The following is a 23,645-nucleotide window of genomic DNA, read 5'->3' as shown; positions in this document are numbered from 1 at the left end:
AAATAAACATTCCACTGGCTGTGGAAAAGCTGCCCTGATATAATGATCCTATTTGGACTGACACAAAACCACACATGATCAATTTCTGAGACAAAACAAAAAATTGCAAAAAGAGAGAAAGAGAAAGCTGTGTGCCTGGTGTGTGGGGGGGACAAAAAGATAAGAGGGTGAGAGTAAGACAGCCAGCCAGACAAGCAGAATGACAGATGGTGTGTGTACCTGGTTCCAGCTACTGCTCCATCATTCTTCCCCAGCGGTTCGTCCAGCTCCACACCGCACCACTCGCCCTTGGCAAAGTCAGTCTCCCCCACATAGCGCACCACCCCCGTCTTAGTGCCCCCCACCTGACAAGACAAAAGAGCATAATTAACAACTACAGAATAGCAGTAATTATGTCAACAATCATGTCAAAAGTTACAGTATTGTATGAAAATATCTATACAATTATACATAGTATAGTACATTTACATTTAGTCATTTAGTAGACGCTTTTATCCAGAGCGACTTAGAGTAAGTACAGCGACATTCCCCCTAGACAAGTAGGGTGAAGTGCCTTGCCCAAGGAAACAACGCCATTTTTGCATGGCTTTATAGGGTATTTCACACTGCTCCTTAAGGTCTCCGAATAGGGTATGTAGCTGGTTGGGCTGAAAATGGCCCAAGTGCTGTTCTATGCGCCCTAATGCACCCTGTGAAATAGCCCTGGAATAAAGCGAGAGGTTTTCTCTCTTGCTCATGAATATATAGATGAGCTGCACGCTGATTGGTTGGTTTACAACAGGTGAAGCTGCAAAGCAAAGACGCAACACGGCCAACAGCACTCACTGAAACATCGATGGTGGAGACTTGAAATAAAAACGTACAAATAAATCTATTGTGTCTACACAACACTGTTTTCAACAGATTGACTAGATATCATTTGAAACTAGAGAGGGTACAATTTCTGGGGAAATTGTAGGGTGTGCTTGCTTGTGTCGGTTGCACAGGGGTCCGTTTTTGAATGACATTTTTACAACTGATATTTCTGTATATTTTATATAAAAATGCATACTTATTATTTATAAAGATTACATAGATTTAAAAGCATTTTTTTTTGCTGCTCATTTACAACTGAAAATACGAGTGAAGTGTAGAATGAAATAGATGCCTTCTCATTTCCCCTGCAAGAGGCAGCCTCATCGTTGAATCAAAACGAATAAGTTTGGCAGACCGGTGTAAAAATTGACCTAATCTCTATGACTTAAACGTCATTTTAAGTTTTTCCCTTCTCATGATATTTTCAGGCATTTAGCCTACTCATTGCATTCATTCATTAATAAAGAACCCCCTTTGAAGATTATTCTACGACGTTACCCGGTAGTAGAAGATGGAATCGCGATTCAAACAGTACCATCTGCTAACTGAAAATATGCCCCCCAAAACGTAAATGTAGTCATTTTAGTCATTTAGCAGACGCTCTTATCCAGAGCTTGACATTTATTTAGTGGAAAATCGTAAATTGTACAATTTACCGGGGCAGCTTCTCCACACAGGGCTATATCGCATTTTGCGTTGTTACTGACAATGATCGCTACCAGTGAGCTTTTTATGAATGAGCGATTTTCCACTAAATAAATGTCAAGCTTATTTACGTTTTGGGGGGCATATTTTCAGTTAGCAGATGGTACTAGACTACTGCTGTGTTCGTCTTGGTAGCGATTGCGTTGGTTGAATTGGATTTAACGTTCCGTTGTATGGTTTAAGTTGAAATCAATTATTTTCATGAACAGATTGACAACGTTTAGGCTGTGGCAATGAAGTTCAGGTTAGTAGTTAGATAGACTTTTGATTTAAGTAAGGGGAGTGCCGAACATGTTCTGTCGCCGTTTGACTTCCTAAACAGCTGTGTAGTGTAGATGTTTTTGTAGTGTCTCGCGTAAGCTACAGCATTGCAGTGAGCTACACTGGTTTGAAACCACAGGTAATGGTAATTTCACCAACAAATCGTTTACTAATGTCAGAATAAATCCTACAACGAAAATGTATATGTGAGGAATGTTTATTTTAACGATTGAAAACAGATAACGCTACATCATAGACCACTGTAGTATGTGTTGCCCGGGCAACACAGGCTAATGTCATGATGCTAATACTTCAGTGAAATAGTAGACTACTGTTTCCGAAAGTAGATGTACTTCCTTAATAATATCAGCTTATACTGTACATTACACATCACAATTGTGTGTCATATCACAAAGTAAAATGAGTAAATAGTTATCACCCTGGCCTCTTTTCTTGTGGCGTTTCTGCAGCTGCCTTGCAGTAAAGCTATAGTTAGCCTAGCTATCCCCCAAGTTAACAGATGCGAAACGAATGTTCTGCCAAAGGTAGTCACGCGTGTTTTCGTGACGTTAGTGACGCAGTGACGTTAGTAACGTCAGTGACTGTGGCTAGCAAATTAGCCACCGTTAGCTTCACTTTTCGCCAAAAAAACTTAACTTAAGCCTAAACCATGCAACGGAACGTAAATTCCAATAGAAGCAACTCAATCGCTACCAAGACGAAACTTTTGACACCTACGTTGTCTATGTAGGCCAAATATTGACTGAGTTTTAGGGGGGCAAAAAGAAAAAAAGAAATAATAATATATATGTGAGAGAACAAAGGTTGTGCCCTTGCCGAAGGCAAAGCACACCCAATGATAACGTTAGTTGTTTCCACTTCTGTTGTCGAAGCAAACAGGATTGATTTAGGTGGGTAATGTTAGGCTACAGCTTAGCAACCACACTATCGTGATTCAGTTAGCTCTAGCTATCTTGCTGAAAAATAGATCTGGACAAACATGCATCGTGACTTGTAGATTTACATGACAACACAGGTAATTTATTTGAATGAAACAGTCAGGAACATGAAATAACGTTAGCCCCATTGCCAATCAACTAAATTATCACACATTCTACCTATGCATGCTAGATGCAGGCAGGATACGTTAGCATGGCTAATAACTGTTAGCGACAACATCATACAACAGCTTGCGGTTGTGATGAACATGAGGTCGGAACCGGAACAGGGGGGTGTTCCATCAACGTCGATTAAGGAAAAGCTAGACTTATCTCGCCAAGTCTCACTTACTTTAGCGAGAGTTCCGTTCCATTAAGGTGGCTTATTTTAGTTCTAGCTACGTAACCAAGGTAACTTATACTTCGGAACTAGCCTGATCCGTGTCAGGCTAAAAGTCAAACTAAACTAAAATGTGTTGCAAATAATTTCAAACAGGCGGAAACAGAATCTCAAAAGACAGTTCCGTCGAGTAAATTCCTGCGCGCAAACCACTTTAGTCCGTGTTCGGAAACGTAAAGTCAGACTTTTTGAAGTGCAGACATTAATGATTTAGCTACATGTTTACTTCATCTCCCAAAAATATATTAATTTAAATAAACAAGTTAAGAAATAATGTCACTTTTGTTTTCAAAAGCCATTGGTTAATTGACATAAAATAAGGACTTAGAAACTAAGCAGAGCGTCTAGACAAGTTACAATCAATTATGGCGTATCCGTTCTTTGACAACCCTGTGGTGGATGAAGGTGCTCAGATTATACAAAGAGCGTTTATCCCACCAGCCCCAAGGGTATTCAGAGACAGAAGTAATGTTTCCCTGACCAGTATATGAGGAAGAAGTATAGGTTCAGCAGGCCCAGCATAGTTTATCTAGATAAATGTAATTGTCATTCTTAAATAAAAAAATACATAAATATATATATATGAAATAACACTTTAGCAACTCTTAAGGATGGCAATGAACACATGAGAGCAGCCTACCATCCTTTGTAAAAAGTAATAGAAAGGAGAGTAGACTATAATAGTAAAAAGGAGGGTAGTAGACTGCAGTCTATGTAGGTAGGCCTAGACTATGTAGTCTGCTGGAATCACACACAAGGAAGCAAACCCACTGTAGCCAAGCCTTGACACTGTTCAGTCTGTCTGCATCTGTCTATGTCTTTGCATGTGGGACATTCTTGAACGGGCAACTATGCCAGGAAATATGAAGGGTATACCTTGCTCCAAAGCAGTACCTGAATATTATCATCAGTTTTTCAGGTAATCTTGAAACACAAAGAATCAAGGAGGACTTTTTATTCAATTGTATAAAGTATTTTCATTGTTTAAAGTAGCCTATATGTTCACAAGCCTGTATATTACCTCTCCTCTGGCTTCCCCAATATTATAGGTGCAATATACTGTCCCCATGGGTGTATCCAGGCCCATTGGAAGACTCAGGGGGTGACTGCCTGGTGCCCCCATGGTTGAAAGTGTTTCTACATTTACATTACATTTAGTCATTTAGCAGACGCTCTTATCCAGAGCGACTTACAGTAAGTACAGGGACATTCCCCCGAGGCAAGTAGGGTGAAGTGCCTTGCCCAAGGACACAACGTCAGTTGGCACGGCCGGGAATCGAACTGACAACCTTCGGATTACTAGCCCAATTCCCTCACCGCTCAGCCACCTGACTCCCTAAAATTTCTAAAATGCCCAGAGTGGCAAAAATTAGACCAAGTGCCCTACTGTCTGCCAATCACATTGTGAAATATGCTTGAGTGCACAGGATGCCCCATGCAATAAATGACAGTGTGCCCTCTATAATTGTAAAACGAGTTCCTTTATAGTATAGAAAATGTGATGCAGTACCCTATAAGGTGCCCTTACAATGGCCTAAATTGGACTGTTCCCATGCCCTTACTTCCAATGGAAAAAGGTGCTGTTATGAAGTGCCCTTTATGCTGCCCCTACATGACAGTGTCCCAAATGTTGCCCTTTACAAAGAAGACAATTAGATTCTGTGCCCAACAGTCTCCCCTAATGTTCCCAGTAGGGCATGCTTTCCCAAAGTGAGGCTGTGACAACACTTGGTACAGCCACAGTCTGTCACTGTCCAAGCCCCCTCTGGATCTGTGGAGGCAGACTATGTTAATTGGAAATACTCGTAATATAATAATGATAGTCATGCTGAGCAATTTTAAATGACTGTTCTGCCAAACAAAGTGTGCAGTTTGGGTCACCTTCTGATCTAAAAAGTCAGTGCTGGATCTGTGCAATACTAGTCATTTCAGTGAATCCCCATTTAAGTCATGGTTATCTTTCCCTTTTATCTTAAAGCTCAGCATTTAGCCTATCAGTTAATAAATGTGTGTGGCAAAGTTATTTTGAAGTAATTTTTTATTTTGTTCAAGATGTGAAGACAAAAACATTATTAGCCCAAATCAAGTGCAATTAACGATGGCCTTCTTCAGTGTTTTGAATGTTATCCTACAATTTTCAATTGCTGCCACGTTCTTTTTTGGACTATTATTCTCAATCTCCTGTTGAGAATATCGACCATAGGCTAGTTGTCTCCCTTGCCATGTTAATTGCCGCAACATTGCCCTTTTGGGGAACAAAAAAACTCAAACAATCAATTTACGCTGCTGAAACAACACACCTCTGCTGCTTTACGCTATACTTTTTGCGACATAACTCCTTTTTTCGACGATCGCCTGATCTGGGCTGCACAGTCTAAGCTTATTGAGGTCTAGCTTGAATTAGCGTTGCCTGTTAGTGGAACGGAACGTTAGTGGAACGGCTTGAGGCTTAAGTCTAAGTTGACGTTTACCCAAGTGAGACTTATTCGTGTTAGCGTGACTTGCGTTAGCGACGTTGATGGAACACCCCCCAGCTTCATAGCAAATCCTGCTTTACATTGTCCAAGGTTTTCATAGGATCTTCATAGACAAACATCACAGCCCGTCGAGTGTTTGGTTCCTTGGGAAGACTGAAGTGTCAGCATTCCCTGTATAGCCTGGAACACTGCATTTACGACCATAGTGCATTTTCTATATCCTTGAAAAACTTTCTTCTTTGTCATTCCGTGGAAATACACAGAGCAGCACGCAGGTTCACTGTATGTCCATTTTACCCACTGAACTGTTGTTATTCAACTTTGACAAGGTAAATTCGGTTTTGCAGTCAATGACCCCTTTAAAATCCTTCCTTCTAAACTCCTTCCATTTCAGGGTTGTCCTCTGAAAAACACTACAGTAGTTCCAAAGGCAATATTGTCCTTTTGGGCAATTTTATTGTTGTTGTTGAGCATACCTCCAGAAGTGACGGGAAAGGAAGTCCCATTAAAGGGTACAATCAGACAGGAATCCCGGTGTTGCAAATGGGAGTGGGGTGGATGTGTAGAGGCACAGAGGCGACAACATTTCACTGCCAAAAGTGTCATCGTGCATGACTGGAAAAGCTGATATGGCCTACATTTGTGAGTCTGAAACGAGGTCAGCTATGGCTATGCTGGTGTGATCAGACAGACAGCGAGGCACTGAGCAGGTTCTGAGGGTGACGGATGGTCAAGAAGACCACCGCCATCTTGGAAGCTTCTAGGGTGAGCGGCCCAGCATGGTCTCCCTAAAACAGTTATGCCTGTGCATGACCCAGACCCTCGCCCCTCGGCTTGAGGCAACGGCCCCGGTGGATGTAGGTGGTATTGCATTTCCGATTTGCTACCCGACTCGTCTGGTCGTTTTTAGTCTATTAACTCCAGTCAACATATCTAAAACTATCTCCCCAAATAATTTTTGTTCGATTCTCAAACCTGGCTCATACTACTAGCTTTTTCATAGAACAATTTGTTAATAAGTTTGAAACCAATCCGAAATGGGTAAACTAGCACCCCATTTATTTGCTTACGTCAAGAAAAGTTGCCTGGAAACGTGCTTGCGGATTAAATAAAATACAATTTAGTAATTTAGCAGACGCTCTTATCCAGAGCGACTTACAGTAAGTACAGGGACATTCCCCCAAGGCAAGTAGGGTGAAGTGCCTTGCCCAAGGGCACAACGTCATTTTTGCATGGCCGGGAATCGAACCAGCTACCTTCTGATTACAAGCCCGATTCTCTAACCGCTCAGCTACCTGACTCCTGATACGAACAGGGGACGAGCACAAAAGGGAACATTAGCAAATCGCTGATTTACCTGAGCTGAATGAGAACAAGGAGAAAGGGCTTGATAATCTACAGTTGCCTGCCTTTATTGTAGCAAGTTTTACAAATGGTTGCACACATACATTACGGTTGTTTGAAAAGTTTATTTCCGTTATTTTAAAGCAGATTTAACCATTTGGTAATGAACGTTATTATGCTCATGGCATGACAAACGCAATTATAGCGTAATATAATTAGTTATAATATTGTGGCATGTTACGGTGTCATTATAGATTGTTGACATGTTTTTTTGCAACCGAATGCGAAGCGGCTGGGATGGGAATCAGCACCTCCAAATCTGAGGCCATGGTTATCGACCGGAAAAGGGTGGAGTACAATCTCCGGGTCGGGGAGGAGATTTTGACCCAAGCGGAGTTCAAGTATCTCGGGGTCTTGTTCACTAGTGAAGGAAGAATGGAGCGTGAGATCGACAGGCGGATTGGTGCGGCGTCCGCAGTGATGCGGGCTCTGCATCGGTCCGTCGTGGTGAAGAAGAAGCTGAGTCGAAAGGCGAAGCTCTCTATTTACCAGTCGATCTACGTTCCTACCCTCACCTATGGTCACGAACTGTGGGTAGTGACCGAAAGAACGAGATCGCGAATACAAGCGGCCAAAATCTTCACCGCAGTGTGTCCGGGCTCTCCCTTAGAGATAGGGTGAGAAGCTCGGTCATCCGGGAGGGGCTCAGAGTAGAACCGCTGCTCCTCCGCGTCGAGAGGGACCAGTTGAGGTGGCTCGGGCTTCTGATAAGGATGCCTCCTGGATAGGGATGCGTATTGATAAGATTTTAACGATTCCGACTCCTTATCAATTCCTGCTTATCGATTCGATTCCTTATCGATTCTCATATCGATGTTCCCCTCTACAGCCATAGTTCTGTGCGTCCTGCACCCCCCCTCACACACACTCATTCTAAACAAATTTCTCAAACTGGCTTTGACTGGCTCTGAAATGAGCTAATACCTACCACCTCTAGGCCTCTTCAGGCCTCTGTTTTCAAAACTAAATCTAGTCGGAGATAAAAACTTTCAGTTTCCTTGTGTTCAAGCTTCTATTACTCAACACCAGTAGGACTTACAGGGGTCCTAACAACAGGGGAAATAACTTCAGTGTCACCTTTCAAAAGAGACCATTTACATGCATGTACTCCAAATGGTTCAACAACAGCTTTCAATGTACTTTGGGTATGTTGTTTAGGCGTTTTCAGGCACATTTAACAGGACTATTGAAAGGTTAAACAATTAAAATGCTAAGTTTAATAATGGATTAAAAATCGATATGCTCAGTTTAATAATGCGACACGCGAATGTGCGCTGCCCCGATAACGTGAAATGATCAATAAGATCAATACTAATGGGAGACAAATGCCGGAGCTTTAATGTATGCTTCAAACGACAGGACAGAAGATAACTAGATCGACTACACACAATAAAGGCAAATTGCTTCACACAGTAACAAGTGGTTGTGATCACTTTTGAGCAGTTTAGCTCTAGCTTAGATAGTTAGAGATGAAGCGCGAACGTTAGCTGCGCTGCTGCATGCATCGAACACATGACGTTCCAGTAACTTCATTCCATGCTGTGTGTTCAAATGCTTCTTCATATTTGTAGTATTTCCTCCCTTCGACGAAATAGACTTTTTACACGCGTTACAAGTGGCGTTGTGGTCATTTTGTCGTGTGAAATACAACCAAACTTTAGAACGCTTCTTCCTAGTTGCTATGTTTGCTGCAGTCTGTCTATGCGCGAACTTTTATAGTTTATTAAGACAGACGTTCGCGTGTCCCATTATTAAACTGAGCGTATCGATTTTTAATCCATTATTAAACTTAGCATTTGAATTGTTTAACGGCACAGAGAATCGTTAACAGAATCGTTAAGGGATTTTGCTAACGATTCCAAGGAATCGATTCACTGGGAACCGGTTCTAAACAAGAAGCGGTTCTCGATACCCATCCCTACTCCTGGACGCCTCCCTGGTGAGGTGTTTTTGGGCACGTCCCACTGGGAAGAGGCCCCGGGGAAGACCCAGGACACGCTGGAGGGATTATGTCTCTCGGCTGGCCTGGGAACGACTCGGGGTCCCCCAGGAAGAGTTGGTGGAAGTGGCCGGGGAGAGGGAAGTCTGGGCCTCCCTGCTTAGGTTGCTGCCCCCGCGACCCGACCCCCGGAAAAGCGGCAGATGATGGATGGATGGACATGTTTTTTTGGAGCAAAGACGAAGATGAATAAATCATGTCTGATAACAACAATATTGTTATGGTCGTTATATTGTTATAACTTCATGTCAGTTAACACCACAACGATGGCATTAACAATAACTGTAAGCTAGTAATAGTAATACTTATCATCATTATAATAGTAACATAGGTATAGGCTTAATTTATTTAGCTCGCTTTGCCGAGCTAGAACAACGACGGAGCCAGATATTCAAGTTTAAAGTTTCTTTAATCCGACACAATCAATGGTGAAGTGGTAAAATTAGAGGTGGGTAAACTATGAATTTTATTCTTTATTATTACGTCTCATTGGGCCTATTTAGATGGAACCGGGAAGGTTGGCTTGTACCTGCATCATCGTATTTGAAAGCACATTATTAATAGTAGGCTGGCGTTTGTCCCTGTCTTAATGCAATGTTGTGCGAACCAAAACAACGTTTAAAAACTTGAATTGATCTTACTCTGTACTTGAGGCCTTTTGCAGGCATCTGTGGGAGTGGGAGCACTCGATGGTCTCTTAAAAAATCGGCTGATATCTATGGCTAATAGAGCTCCGGGAGTTGACGTCACGCAATCCCAGCATGCACCGGTCAGAGCCAAGTGGAGCACCAGAGTGTACATACATTTATACTTACATACATATTATACATAGTTCAATTTGCTGCCTATTTCAATAAAAGTTGATTCAACATGGTGGATAGCTGCTGTGCGCCGGGATGCCTGAACCATCGGGGAAAAGATAAAGGGAGAGCATTTTATAGGATTCCTAAGATCCAGAGAGAAGAACCCCATATTTCCTGACAACTACCCATGGCTTCAACTGAGGATCATTCAGTCTCTTGGAATGACTTATCTGTAATAAATATGTAATGGCATTTTTGTGATGAAAAGTGCACTGATATAATATACGTTAGCCAACGTTAGTAGCTAACCGTTGACGAACGTTCCTAACGCTAGCTAGCTATACAAGTTATAAAACTGACTGCATTAACGTTAGCTACACATAGCAATTTGTAGCCGGTAGACTTCAAAGCTGAATATTCATCACTAATCCATCTGATTGTGTCCATTTATATCCCTCCAGGCTTTTGTAGGCTTTCAAAGACTCTCCTGAGTAGGACGAATGAAAGTTGATAGAGTTGTAAATATCTGGATACAGAAGGTCCAAGTGAAACCTTCCGTTTCACTTGTAAAGGTCGTAAAAATAACTCGGAAATATTTAGAACTCACGCATCTAAAGGTTAAATCTTAAAGGGGTGATTGATTACAAAACCGATTTTACCTTGTTATAGTTGAATAACGACAGTTCGGTGGGTAAAATGAACATACAGTGAACCTCAAAGTCCATTGACACCTCTTTCCTATGCAAATCTCCAAATGACAAAATTTGGCTGTAAAACGCTAGCTTTTCAACAAAGCCACCGGACTGACGTCAGTCCGGGGACCGCCTTTTTTGGCTCTGGTCTGTATCTTTGTCACGCCCCAAAATTTACATCCAGACCAGCCCACTCACTGGTGTTCTTGCCCAGTCCGAGGTAGAGTAGATCTCCGATGCTAGTTTAGCTGCGCGCTGCTGTGTGTAGGCTACTTCTAAGCAATTACAAAGAATAACGTTTTGAAGTATAACAATTATTTTATTGTTTTCTAATCTTTGAGAGACTGTGTTTATTGTATCGATCTCCTCTAAGCTGTTAGTGGGTCGCTAGCATATATTTACATTTAGTCATTTAGTAGACGCTCTTAAATGCTAAAATGCACCATATATGCAGATGGTAAATCAGTGATATGTTATATAGAGCGTGTGATTAATTGTTACTGTCACATTCATACCACAGTGTAGCCATTTATATATACATTTGCAGTTTATACATTTATGGACATTTGTATACAATTTGCAGTCACATGTCTAATGTTTATTCTTTGTTTGCTTTATTCAGCTCTTACGGTGTTTTGGAAGGTGTTTTTTTTTGAAAATACATTCTTCTTTAACATCAGTTATTGAGAGTGAATCGCATCTGTTCAGCCGGGAATGCTACATTTGCTCTGAACATTTCACCCAAGACGGTTTTGACAACCTTGGACAATTTCAAGCAGGATTTGCTATGAAGCTGAACCTGAAAAGATGTGCTGTTCCGACCGTGACTCATCGCAACCGCAAGCTGTAAGTAGGCTACAGTATGATTTTGTCGGTAACAGTTATTAGCAATGCTAACGTCTCCTGTATCTAGCATAGGTAGAATACTAAATACGTTTCTAAACACATCAAAATACTTTGCTTAGCAAATGACTCTAGTTAGACTAGCTGTAGTCGGCATTAGAAGGGAAGCTTCCGAAAGAATAGCCAGAAAACAAATAGCAGTCTGGCCTATTGCTAACTCCTGTCTAGATTATCTATTTGAAAGAACTGGAGAAAGGCAGGTGCTAGATACAGGATACGTTAGCATTGCTAATAACTGTTACCGACAAAATCATACTACAGCTTGCGGTTGTGATGAACGTAAGGTCGGAACGCACCTCTTTTCGGCATCAGCTTCATAGCAAATCCTGTTTTAGCTACATTGTCCCAGGTTTTCAAAACCGTCCTTGGTGAAATGATTCGCGCAAATGTGTCGAGGGTCGAACTGCACAGGGATCTTCTACGCTACGGTATAGACAAACATCAGCCATGCCCGTCTAGTCAATGTTAGCTAGACTCTAGCTCATCTGCTTTTAATTAACGCTGATTTGCAAGGAATGCAAGAACAGTAAATAGCGAAAAAACCTAGACTGTAGGCATGTAAACTAGTTTAGCTTGCTAACGCAAGAGCATAGGTAGAATCTGTGATGATTTAGCCTAGTTTATTGGCAATGGGCTAACGTTGTTTCATGTTCCTGACTGTGTCATTCAAATAAATAACCTGTGTTGTTATGTAAATCTACAATTCACGATGCATGTTTTTCCAGATCTTTGTCAGGTTAGTTTTCAGCAAGATGTCTAGAGCTAGCTAACTGAAGCTGAGTTGAATCACGATATACAGTAGTTTGGTTGCTATAAGCTGTAACGTTCTACCCACCTAAGTCAATCCAGTTTGCTTCGACAACAGAAGTGGAAAACAACTAACGTTATCATTTCAAATGATATCTAGTCAATCTGTTGAAAACAGTGTTGTGTAGACACAATAGATTTATTTGCGCGTTTTTATTTCAAGTCTCCACCTTCGGTGTTTCAGTGAGTGCTGTTGGCCGTGTTGCGTTATTGCTCCCCAGCTTCACTCGTTGAAAACCAACCAAAAAACCATGAAAGGAGAAAAGCTAGTGTTTTTTCCCGGGAACATTTCAGAGGATCTATCAGGGGGCATAGAACAGCACCCGGGCCATTTTCAACCCAACCAATGTTACATACCCTATTCGGAGACCTTAAGGAACAGTGTGAAATACCCATAAAACCCAGTCAATCACCCCTTTAAGTTAAGGAGTAGCGTCACACATATGTGATTCTGAACATTCCAACCGACTATTTTCCGATAGACAAAAACTATATGACAAACGCTATAGTATGGCTTCAAAATTTACAATTAGGAGGCTAACAAGTAACACTAGCAGGTAGTAGCATTGCTACGAGTATTATGCTAGGTTGCTAGGTAACGGAAGCTAACTAAAACTAGCTAGCTTCCGTTTTGGAAAAATAACTCACTCCTTAAAAGGTTAAAAGAAAAAGAGACACTGTCTGAACATTTCTGATCCAGTCAGTAGCCTAACAGAAACAGTATGGCGCCGTCAGCCATAGTGATCCTACTGTATGTGTATCACCGAGGGGTATCATATATTTTGTGATGAACGCTTACTGCTTGAGTAATTTTGTAGTAGGCCACATTGAGTTAGGCTTTGAAACATTTCGATCAGTGATCTTGTCGGGTGTTATTTGGCTTATTTGACACACTGGTGTTCAGAATTTTAGCTATGCATAGTACATGGTTTGTGGTGTTTTTTTAGGGCCGAATTAGGTTGGTGGTGTTGCCCCGTGAGGTAGCAACGTTAGCCAGGCAGGTTTTGCACAATACTTGACACTGCGCAGCATCTTTTTTTTAAAGGCACAATTGGCAAAGTGACTGTAGTCTCAGGTTCTGACGAGCCTGAGGCCATGATCGTACAGGTCAAGGTACAGTGTAGCGTGCAAAGTTGATCCTTGGTCTGCAAACTGCGTTACTGTCGCGTGTCACGTGACCAAAGTAAAATCGCAGCCTTTGCAATTACAAAATCGCGTTCTGTCCCATCGCGATATTAATCGCAAATGCAATTAATCGTTCAGTCCTAAAGTCAGCATCCAGGTAACATTTTGTCTTGCGCTGATCTGAACCAACTGGTTACCTTGGCGTTTAGGAAATCACTGATGATAGTTATCACGTTAATTTCCTCGCATCTACGGACAAATTGATTACTACTTCATCACAACTACCTACTAAGCTACACATTGTGACTGATAAATGTTTTTTAACAGTAACGAGTAGGGCTGCAACTAACGATTATTTTAGTAATCGATTAATCTGTCGATTCTTTTTTCGATTAATCGATGAATCGGATAAAAAAACTAAAAAGCATTCATTTCCAACCCTTTATTCAAAAACAGAACTGACAGTGCAAATTCACAGTGCAAAAATCTTCAGAATATGCACAAACAAGCACACAATTTTGAAAAGGCTATTAAGATTAGCGTGGATTTAATGCTATTTTCAGAGATGAGCAATTTATTTGAGTTTTGTAAAAAAAAAAATGAAAATTGAAAGGTTGTGGAAGTAAGCCAAAGACTTTATTAGAATAACCTGGTGTTGATGTGAGATTTTCAGTACAATTATGAAAAAGTTGTTCAAATTAGCGAGGATTTCATGCATTTTTCAGAGTTCTTATCATTTTGTTCGAAACTTAATTGAAAATGTAAAGGGTGTGGAAGTAGGCCAGACATTATTAGAATAATCTGGTGTATATTTGAGATTTTTTGACACCATTTTGAAAAAGTTAAGATTTGCGATCATTAAGCTATTTTCAAAGATTAGTGATTTTCTATCATTTTATTTGAAACTTCATTGAAAAGGTAAAGACTGTGGAAGTATACCAGACATTGTTAGAATACTCTGGTGTCCGTTTGAGGTTTTCTATTCATAAAAATATTATAAAAGTCATCATTTTTCAAACTTGTATGGGTAATTTTCACCTGGTCCTTAACGCGACGCTGCAAAGTAGTGTCTTCCGAATGTGAGATATGTCAAATATGAAACTAACTTCACCTCGGTCAATTAACACATTTTTAACTCTTTTAATAATCTATTTTTATCGATTCGTTGTTGCAGCCCTAGTAACTGCAAATATTGTCTAAATACACAATTGCAACCACCGAGTCACAGAAAAGTGGTAATACACGACCCAGTTTGAATGTATGGTCTTAATGATTTACAGTCATTGTCTCTCCTTTTGTTTAGCCTATATGGTATGGGATATAGTAATATATCCTTCTGAATTTGCTAAACAAAGGCTTCTCATAAATCAATCAAGTCACCAACATCTGTCAGGAGAACAACTTTAGGCCTATATAAGGACAATGGCAGGTGATGCTCTGTATCCTAGCAAACAAGCAGTGATGGATGCTCTGCAAGTCAAATACATTTTGGATTTCAAGGAGAGACAGACATACCCTTCTAACACCACTAAATCGCAGCGGTATGTTATTAAACGAAGGGCAGAGAGTTACCAACTCATAAGTAAGTAAGGCAAATCAGACAACAGCATTGTTTCAATTGTGTTACTGAATTATAAAACGTCGACATTTCAATATTTATGCAATGTAATCCCTAGACGGGGAGTTATATTACCAGTGCCAAAGGACGCGGGATGAACAAAGGCATCACCTGGCAAAAGTGGTTTTAACCCTTGTGTTATCTTCGGGTCATTCTGACCCATCAGTCATTGTGACCCACCGTTGTCTTGCGACAACTTTACCGCATACAAAAACAAAGTGAAGCATTTTCTTTTCTTTGGGGGTCTGAGACGTTGGGCTGTCTCAGACCCCCCCACATTGCGAAGGTTAAAATAAGAATATATATATTTGTTTTTGAATTGGGTAAACACAACGATGGTTCGTTATGAACCTTTGGGTCATGTGATCCGAAGGCAGCACAAGGGTTAACTACACAGGAAGCCAACGACATTTGTTGAGTTTCATGCCAGTGCCATTGGGGCTCACTGTGGAGTAGAGAAAAGCATGCATGCTATCCTGCAACGTTATTACTGGCCTGGGTGAAAGCAGACATCACTAAATGGGTGAGTGCATTATTATTAATACATAAAATATCTGTAAATCTTATGAAAATATTAAGGCTTCATATGTCACAATTGTTTTTACTTTGTTAGATTGCACAGTGTGATGACTGTCAGAGGGTCTCTATAAAGGAAAAGACACACTAGAAACCTATAGAGGTGAATCTGACCTTATTACATTTAACATTTCGTTTAACATGGAAGTCTTATTAATGTTACTCTTTGGTTTGCATTAAAGGTTTCTGAGACATTTGAACTGGTTGGAATGGACCTCGTTGGCAAGTTAAAATGCTCCAACAAAGGACACATGTACATGTGTGTCATGGTGGACTATTTTACAAAATGGATGGAGGTATATCAACCGAAAACCAAGAGGGCTGAAGAAGTTTCAGAGTGCATTATGGACTTCTTTTATAAATATGGTGCAGCCAAACGTATTCTTACTGACCAGGGCAAAGAATTTGTTAACAAAGTAAGTCAAGTTCTGAGACATTTGATATCACTGTATTCTTGTACATCACATCACTGGGGCATAAAATGTATCACATTCATGTTCATATCCACTGCAAGATGGAATTGGTGGAAAGGCTCAATGGCACCATTCAAGGGTGAGCATATTTTTTTTACATATTTCTATATATGATATAACTTTGTGTGTAATTATGGTGAATAATTGTATTCATTTTACAATATCAGAGCTTTGAAAAAAATTGTGCAGGGTCACCCAAGCGACTGGGAGGAACATTTAAAGGCCACCGTATTTGGTCGCACCAAGAAACAAACAACAAAATACCATATTACCTCATGTATGGAAGGGAGGCCCGTTACCCAGACAAGTGGCAGGTATAAAGGCATTTTCCTGCAGTATAGAACTACTTTGGCAATAATGGTATCTGCTATAATCTGTACTGGTGTTCAATTATCTCCACCAATTTGACAGATAACTGACGAGGAAGTCAATGCACTGGCTGGAAACCAGGAGATATCATTGACTACCAATCTTACAAATGTCTACCCCAAAGTGGAGGCCAATATATTGGCAGGACAAGAGAGGGTGCGGAAGAGAAAGCATTCATTGGGCCAGGATGATTGCTTTGTGGTTGGGGACCTGGTGTTAAGGAAAAACATTTGCCAGGAACAACGAAAGGGGGGGAATTGGAACCTGATTTATTGGGTCCATACACAATTGTTCACATTGATGGGGAAATTGCTGACCTTCAAACAGAAGGAAAAGTATTCGAGAAAATAAACATCGACCACCTCAAAAAATATGTGGAACCCCAGCCCAGAATACCAGCAAAATGGATTGCTGCCTCCACGCCTCCTCCAGCACTGCAGCCCAGCCCCTTGAAGTGTCCCAGGGTTCCCCAATCCCCCATTCTACCACTGAGTCCACAATCGTGTACCTTGTCCACAAGTCTCCAGTCTCCTCAACCTTCAAATTCACTCACCCCAGAGGAACGTAAGTATAAGTTTCATTGCAAATGACTTTGAGCAACAACATACTGAAATCCATCTGCATACATGCAGAACTCTGTCATTTGAGTCAGGACTTGGGTGACCTTTTGGAAATTGATGCTGAATTCAATTACAAATTAGTCGTTGGTAAATAACTCAGTGTTTCCCCTACCATTATATAAGGGGGGGCGCCCCGCCCCCCCAACGGCACCCCCCGCCCCCCCCCTGGAAAGTCAAGTTAATAATTACATTCTTAAATTATTTTCTTTTTTTTAAATAGAATTTAAAAATATGTATGTATGTGTGCGTGCGTGCGTGCGTGCATATATGTATAGCTGTAAACCTAGGGGAAACACTGTAACTGTCTTCTCATTCTCAGTAATAACAGAAATATGGTCTGGAAAACAGCAAGGGGTGCTGTGGTGCAAGATAGGACCCTATAAATTGTTTTCCAGAGACCTGCAGAATCTGGCCCCTGGAAGACAGGCAGAGAGTGAGGTAAATGCATTCATTAAGTACTTTCATATACATGCTTAAATACATTTTAAAAGACCAATATGTAACTCCACACCATTGTCACTTAAGGTTATGAATGCATTCATCCATGCCATCATTTTAAAGTTGCAAGAAAGAACTGTAAGAAAGTTCTTTCTTGTCGACTTATTTGTGATGACAGCGATGTGGCAAGGATCATTCAGGGGATTAAAGAATGCAACTACTTTCAAATTCTGTGTATGTTCATTTTGTGTATGTTTTCAGATCGACCCAATGGCCTACGATGTTTTAATAGGACCAGTTTGTGACAAACATCACTGGACACTTGTGGTGAGAATGTACATACACTATAACTTAACTTATAAGGACTTGTGATCAAATAAACCATCCATGTCAGCAGGACTTAAGGTCCTGTGGGGCATTAGTCTGCAAGGTACAGTTAGGTCCATAAGTATTTGGACATTGACACAATTTCTCATTTTGGCTCTGTATACCACCACAATGGATTTGAAATGAAACAATCAAGATGTGCTTTAAGTGCAGACTTTCAGCTTTAATTTAAGGGTATTTACATCCAAATCAGGTGAACGGTGTAGGAATTACAATACATTTTATATGTGGCCCCCCCCTTTTTAAGGGACCAAAAGTAATTGGACAATTGGCTGCTCAGCTGTTCCATGGCCAGGTGTATGTTATTCCCTCATAAAGGGAGTTCGTTATTTCATTGACAAGGAGCAGATAAAAGGTCTAGAGTTCATTTCAAGTATGGTATTTGTGTTTGGAATCTGTTGCTGTCAACTCTCAATATGAAGTCCAAAGAGCTGTCACCATCAGTGAAGCAAGCCATCGTTAAGCTGAAAAATCAAAACAAACCTATCAGAGAGATAGCAAAAACATTAGGTGTGGCCAAATCAACTGTTTGGTACATTCTTAACCCTTGTGCTGCCTTCGGGTCACATGACCCAAAGGTTCATAACGAACCATCGTTGTGTTTACCCAATTTTACCCAATACAAAAACAAAAATATTTTTTTTTCTTTTCACCTTTGCAATGTGGGGGGTCTGAGACAGCCCAACGGTTAAAAGAAAATGCTTCACTTTGTTTTTGTATGCGGTAAATTTGGGGTTAAAAAGAAAGAACGCACTGGTGAGCTCAGCAACACCAAAAGACCCGGAAGACCACGGAAAACAACTGTGGTGGATGACAGAAGAATTCTTTCCCTGGTGAAGAAAAACCCCTTCACAACAGTTGGCCAGATCAAGAACACTCTCCAGGAGGTAGGCGTATCTGTGTCAAAGTCAACAATTAAGAGAAGACTTCACCAGAGTAAATACAGAGGGTTCACCACAAGATGTAAACCATTGGTGAGTCTCAAAAACAGGAAGACTAGATTAGAGTTTGCCAAAAAACATCTAAAAGAGCCTGTACAGTTCTGGAACAACATCCTATGGACAGATGAGACCAAGATCAACTTGTACCAGAATGATGGGAAGAGAAGAGTATGGAGAAGGGAAGGAACTGCTCATGATCCAAAGCATACCACCTCATCAGTGAAGCATGTTGGAGGTAGTGTTATGGCGTGGGCATGTATGGCTGCCAATGGAACTGGTTCCCTTGTATTTATCGATGATGTGACTGCTGACAAAATCAGTAGGATGAATTCTGAAGTGTTTCGGGCAATATTATCTGCTCAGATTCAGCCAAATGCTTCAGACCTCATAGGACGGCGCTTCACAGTGCAGATGGACAATGACCCGAAGCATACTGCGAAAGCAACCAAAGAGTTTTTTAAGGCAAAGAAGTGGAATGTTCTGCAATGGCCAAGTCAATCACCTGACCTAAATCCAATTGAGCATGCATTTCACCTTGCTAAAGACAAAACTGAAGGGAAAATGCCCCAAGAACAAGCAGGAACTGAAGACAGTTGCAGTAGAGGCCTGGCAGAGCATCACCAGGGACGAAACCCAGCGTCTGGTGATGTCTATGGGTTCCAGACTTCAGGAACAGACTTCATTGATTGCAAAGGATTTGCAACCAAGTATTAAAAGTGACAATTGGATTTATGATTATGTTAGTTTGTCCAATTATTTTTGGTCCCTTAAAAAGGGGGGGGCCACATATAAAATGTGTTGTAATTCCTACACCGTTCACCTGATTTGGATGTAAATACCCTGAAATTAAAGCTGAAAGTGCAGAGCATGTGGCAATGCATGCCAAAGTCCAGGAGGAAATAATGATGGTCATGAAGACTGGCTAAGCATCTTCAAAACTCAGTATATTTACAAATGTAATGTGATAATAATCTACTTCCATGCTTCTCCTCAAATCCAGTGCACAACATGCAGTTTGTGGTTCCATTGGGTGTGTGTTGGGAGACCAACTTTGAACCACAACTACTTTTGTCCAGCATCTACTCTATAAAAACATCTTGTATGGGTTGATCAAATCAGATTTGTATAGCCCTTTTTACAAGCAATGTCACAGAGGGCTTCTCATATGCCCATAGAACTGCCCCTCAACCAACCTGGGGGAATGTCCCTGTACTTACTGTAAGTTGCTCTGGATAAGAGCGTCTGCTAAATGACTAAATGTAAATGTAAACTTAACCATCAAGGAAGACAAGGAAAAACTCCTAGAAAAACTTGAAGAAACCTTGGGAGAAGCAATTCAGTGAGGGATCCCCTCCTCCAGAGACGGTCAGTGAAAGAGAGGTGCAGAACACAGGCTAAACATAGCGAGGAAATTATATAGGCCTATAATTGTTTCAGATCAACCCAAACAAAATGTTGCTTTGATGTTAGCAATCACTGTGAAGCGATTAAGGCTTATACAGATAAACTTTCTTTTTTGCCTTTCTTGCAATTGTACTGATTCAATATTACTGCATTTTTGGAAGTGGCTTGTAGTGTTTAAGGCTACACATGTGATGTTTCATGTTGTAATGTGCTAGTGTTTTATTTTGTCCACATGGGGCGTACTTGGTTAAACCCAGAGAGAAACTCATATCACTAAAGATGAATAAGCTCATTAACCCTTGTGTTATCTTCGGGTCATTCTGACCCATCAGTCATTGTGACCCACCGTCGTATTGCGACAACTTTTGAGCATACAAAAACAAAGTGAAGCATTTTCTTTTAACCGTTGGGCTGTCTCAGACCCCCCACATTGCAAAGGTTAAAAGAAAATTATTTGTTTTTGTATTGGGTAAAGTTGTCGCAACACAACGATGGTTCGTTGTGAACAGGCAGCACAAGGGTTAAAGAATATCAATAGCTACTTTGCTGTGTGTGAGTTTGATTTCAGAACTCTACATCAGTTTGGATGGAATGATTTGATTGAAGACACAATGCTTGGTTAATTCGGAGCTAAACTCAAGTAACACTGTATTACAAGCCTTTAGCAAATTCAGAGGGATATAGGGATATATCCCATACCATCAGAGGGATATATGGATATATCCCATACCATATAGGCTACACAAAAGGAGAGACGATGACTGTAAATCATTAAGACCATGCATTCAAACTGGGTCGTGTATTACCACTTTTCTGTGACTCTGTGGTTGCAATTGTGTATTTATACAATATTTGACTACGAGTTATCGTTACTGTAAAAAAAACAAACATTTATCAGTCACAATGTGTAGCTTAGTAGGTGGCTGTGATAAAGTAGTAGTCAATTTGGCCGTAGATGCGAGGAAAGAAACGTGATAACTATCATCGGTGATTTCCTAAACGCCAAGGTAACCAGTTGGTTCAGATCAGCTCAAGACAAAATGTTACCTGGATGCTGACGTAGTTTCTAAATACGTAACTGGAAGAGAAAAATTGTAGAACTTCCATAGCTCACTGCGTAGAGCTGTGGACTTGTGTGTTATCCATTATAATTTTGCCTCGAGATCGAAACCAGCTCGACCCGAACTTGTATGATTTATATTGTTTTCAGAATTTGTTTGTTGTTGTAGGTGGCTGTGATGTGGTGCTTACTTGGACAAACATTTTCTCTGCAGGAGATCTGGAAAACAATTTGAAAATCGCCAGTAATATGTTTGTGATTGTGTGACGAATCTGGTGAAAGAGGCAGGCAACAACTGTCGCTGTTAGGTAAACACAATAACGGAGTGAGAACCGTGAAACTCGCTCCTCAGGTATGTAAGAGGCCACCCGCGTCAAAGAAGAGCTAGCTTTTCTTTGGCGTAGTTGGTAGTGGTTGCGCTTGGCAAGTTGGAGGCCGAGCATTCAAATCCCGTGAGTGGCGAACTACTTTGTCAGACGGAGCGTGGCTACGGCTCTTACAGACCCGTCACATACGCAAACCAGTTAGTCTGGAAACCATTAGGGACATAACACCAGCCGGCTAGCGGTTAAGCTAGTTAGCGACATTTTTAGTGCAGTATAGAAGCTTGTTTTTCTTCATTTTAAACGCAAACTGTCCGTTTTTATGTATTATCATTTATATTTCTGTCTCTCTTGAGTTTCTAATAAAGATCAGGACACAGGGGAAGTCGTGGTCAAGGCATTGTGCTACAGGTCCATGAGGAAAACTGAGAAACCTCACAGTTTGAGTGTATGGGGAAGTTAGGATTGATAAATTTAAGTTCAGGTTCAGCCAACACTTATAAGCTTGTTACTTTAATAACCCGGCGTTCCTAATGTTCCTGGGGATTTAGTTAAGGTCATCTGTTTCAACCACTCCCCTCCGGCAGAAGCCTGCAGTCCATCAGGACCAAAACCTCACGCCACAAGAACAGTTTCTTTCCTTCCGCTGCTAGCCTTTTTAACAAGGCCCCAAACTGACACTGTCACTTACCTTATACACTTTGTCACTTTAAGATATTCATATTCAGTATTATTTGTATTATATATTCTATTTTTTATTTTATATATATTGTATCTTTATTTTATATTATATTGTATTTAAATGTTATATTACATTGTATAGCTCTGCCAGTTGTTTATTTTGTTGTACATTCTCTACATTTTCTTTGCTCATTATGTTTAAATGTTCACTGTTTGCACCTGCCCACCAAAGTAAATTCATTGTTTGGGACCACTTAGGGTGCTTTCACACCTGACATGTTTGGTCCGTTTCAATCGGACCATGGTTCATTTTCTCTGAAAGTCTGGTTTGTTTGGAGAAGTGAGAACACTCATTTGAACTCTGGTGCGGACCAAACAACCGAACCATGGTCCTCCTAAAAAGACGAGACTCGGTCCGGTTCCAAGTGAACCATGGTTCGGTTCGCTTTAGGTCTGAACGTAATCTGACTTAATATTGACCTATTCCAGGAAGCAAACCAAAATTTAGTGCATTTTGAAAAGGAATTGACACTTGTCGGAGACAGCCGTGCCACTCATTAGCAGCTAAATTAGTTGAGGGAAAACGTGGGGGAATGATGAAGTGAAGGCTCTTCGGCAAATATGGGCTGATGATATTGCAGAGATACTTGGAGACGAGGGATGTGCATCTCCATCACTGAGGACGATGTGATACACATCGATGCACTGCCAATGATCCGATACATTAAAGATACATAAAAGCAACTACTAATGCGATACGATTCACCCCTATTGCGATGCAGTACGATGCGATTCAATGACATGCGATGCAAAAGAATATGATGCTATGCAATTTAATATGGTACATAATGATTTATTTGTCAGACAGCAAATCATCAATTAACTGAACAAGTGAAAGGTTTACTTCACATATTAAACAGTCTCTGACAAAAGATAAAATAACATCAGGCCTAGACCTTGCCTTAAACCAGTCCTTCTTTCCTGTTGTGTTCTCTGAATGTAAAAAAGGGTCAACTATTACTGGCAGTCACAAGCTGCTGTAAACAGTCATAACACCACACACTAAATTGAACTCATACGTCCTACTTTAAGGTTTTTCTCAATGACTCAGCTATCTCTCGTCTTTGTTGTACACAACAGGGATTTGTTTCTCGGAGAATAGCTTCCTATTCTTGCCAGGGGTACCGGTGGAGCTAGCCACTGACTGTAGCCATAGTTGAATCCGAGGGGGAGGCAGACGTCTCCACACAAATACCATGTAGCCTCTTCAGGTGACTACCTAAATTAGCCGTGCTCCCTGTGTACTTTATAGCAGCACGACATATCTTGCCAATTGCATGGGTCTTGTCAAATTGCCCATCTTTCTTGTAAAATCCGAAGTGTTGC

General features: G+C 40.8%; 1 protein-coding gene across 3 annotated transcripts in view; it reads right to left on the bottom strand.

Annotated features, from left to right (window-relative positions):
* The window catches only part of clip2 (CAP-GLY domain containing linker protein 2), a 70,870-nt gene that overhangs the window by 31,446 nt on the left and 15,779 nt on the right, over window positions 1-23,645 (bottom strand). For all 3 annotated transcript variants that reach the window (XM_067257118.1, XM_067257119.1, XM_067257120.1), the window contains exon 4: window positions 220-344. In XM_067257118.1, the coding sequence (XP_067113219.1) occupies window positions 220-344 (125 nt within the window). The remainder of the gene's footprint in view (window positions 1-219; window positions 345-23,645) is intronic.

Source organism: Osmerus mordax, chromosome 19, assembly GCF_038355195.1.
Source record: "Osmerus mordax isolate fOsmMor3 chromosome 19, fOsmMor3.pri, whole genome shotgun sequence".
Classification (NCBI taxonomy): Eukaryota; Metazoa; Chordata; class Actinopteri; order Osmeriformes; family Osmeridae; genus Osmerus; species Osmerus mordax.
Note: the sequence above shows the minus strand (reverse complement) of the source record. Positions and strands in the feature narration are given on the sequence as shown.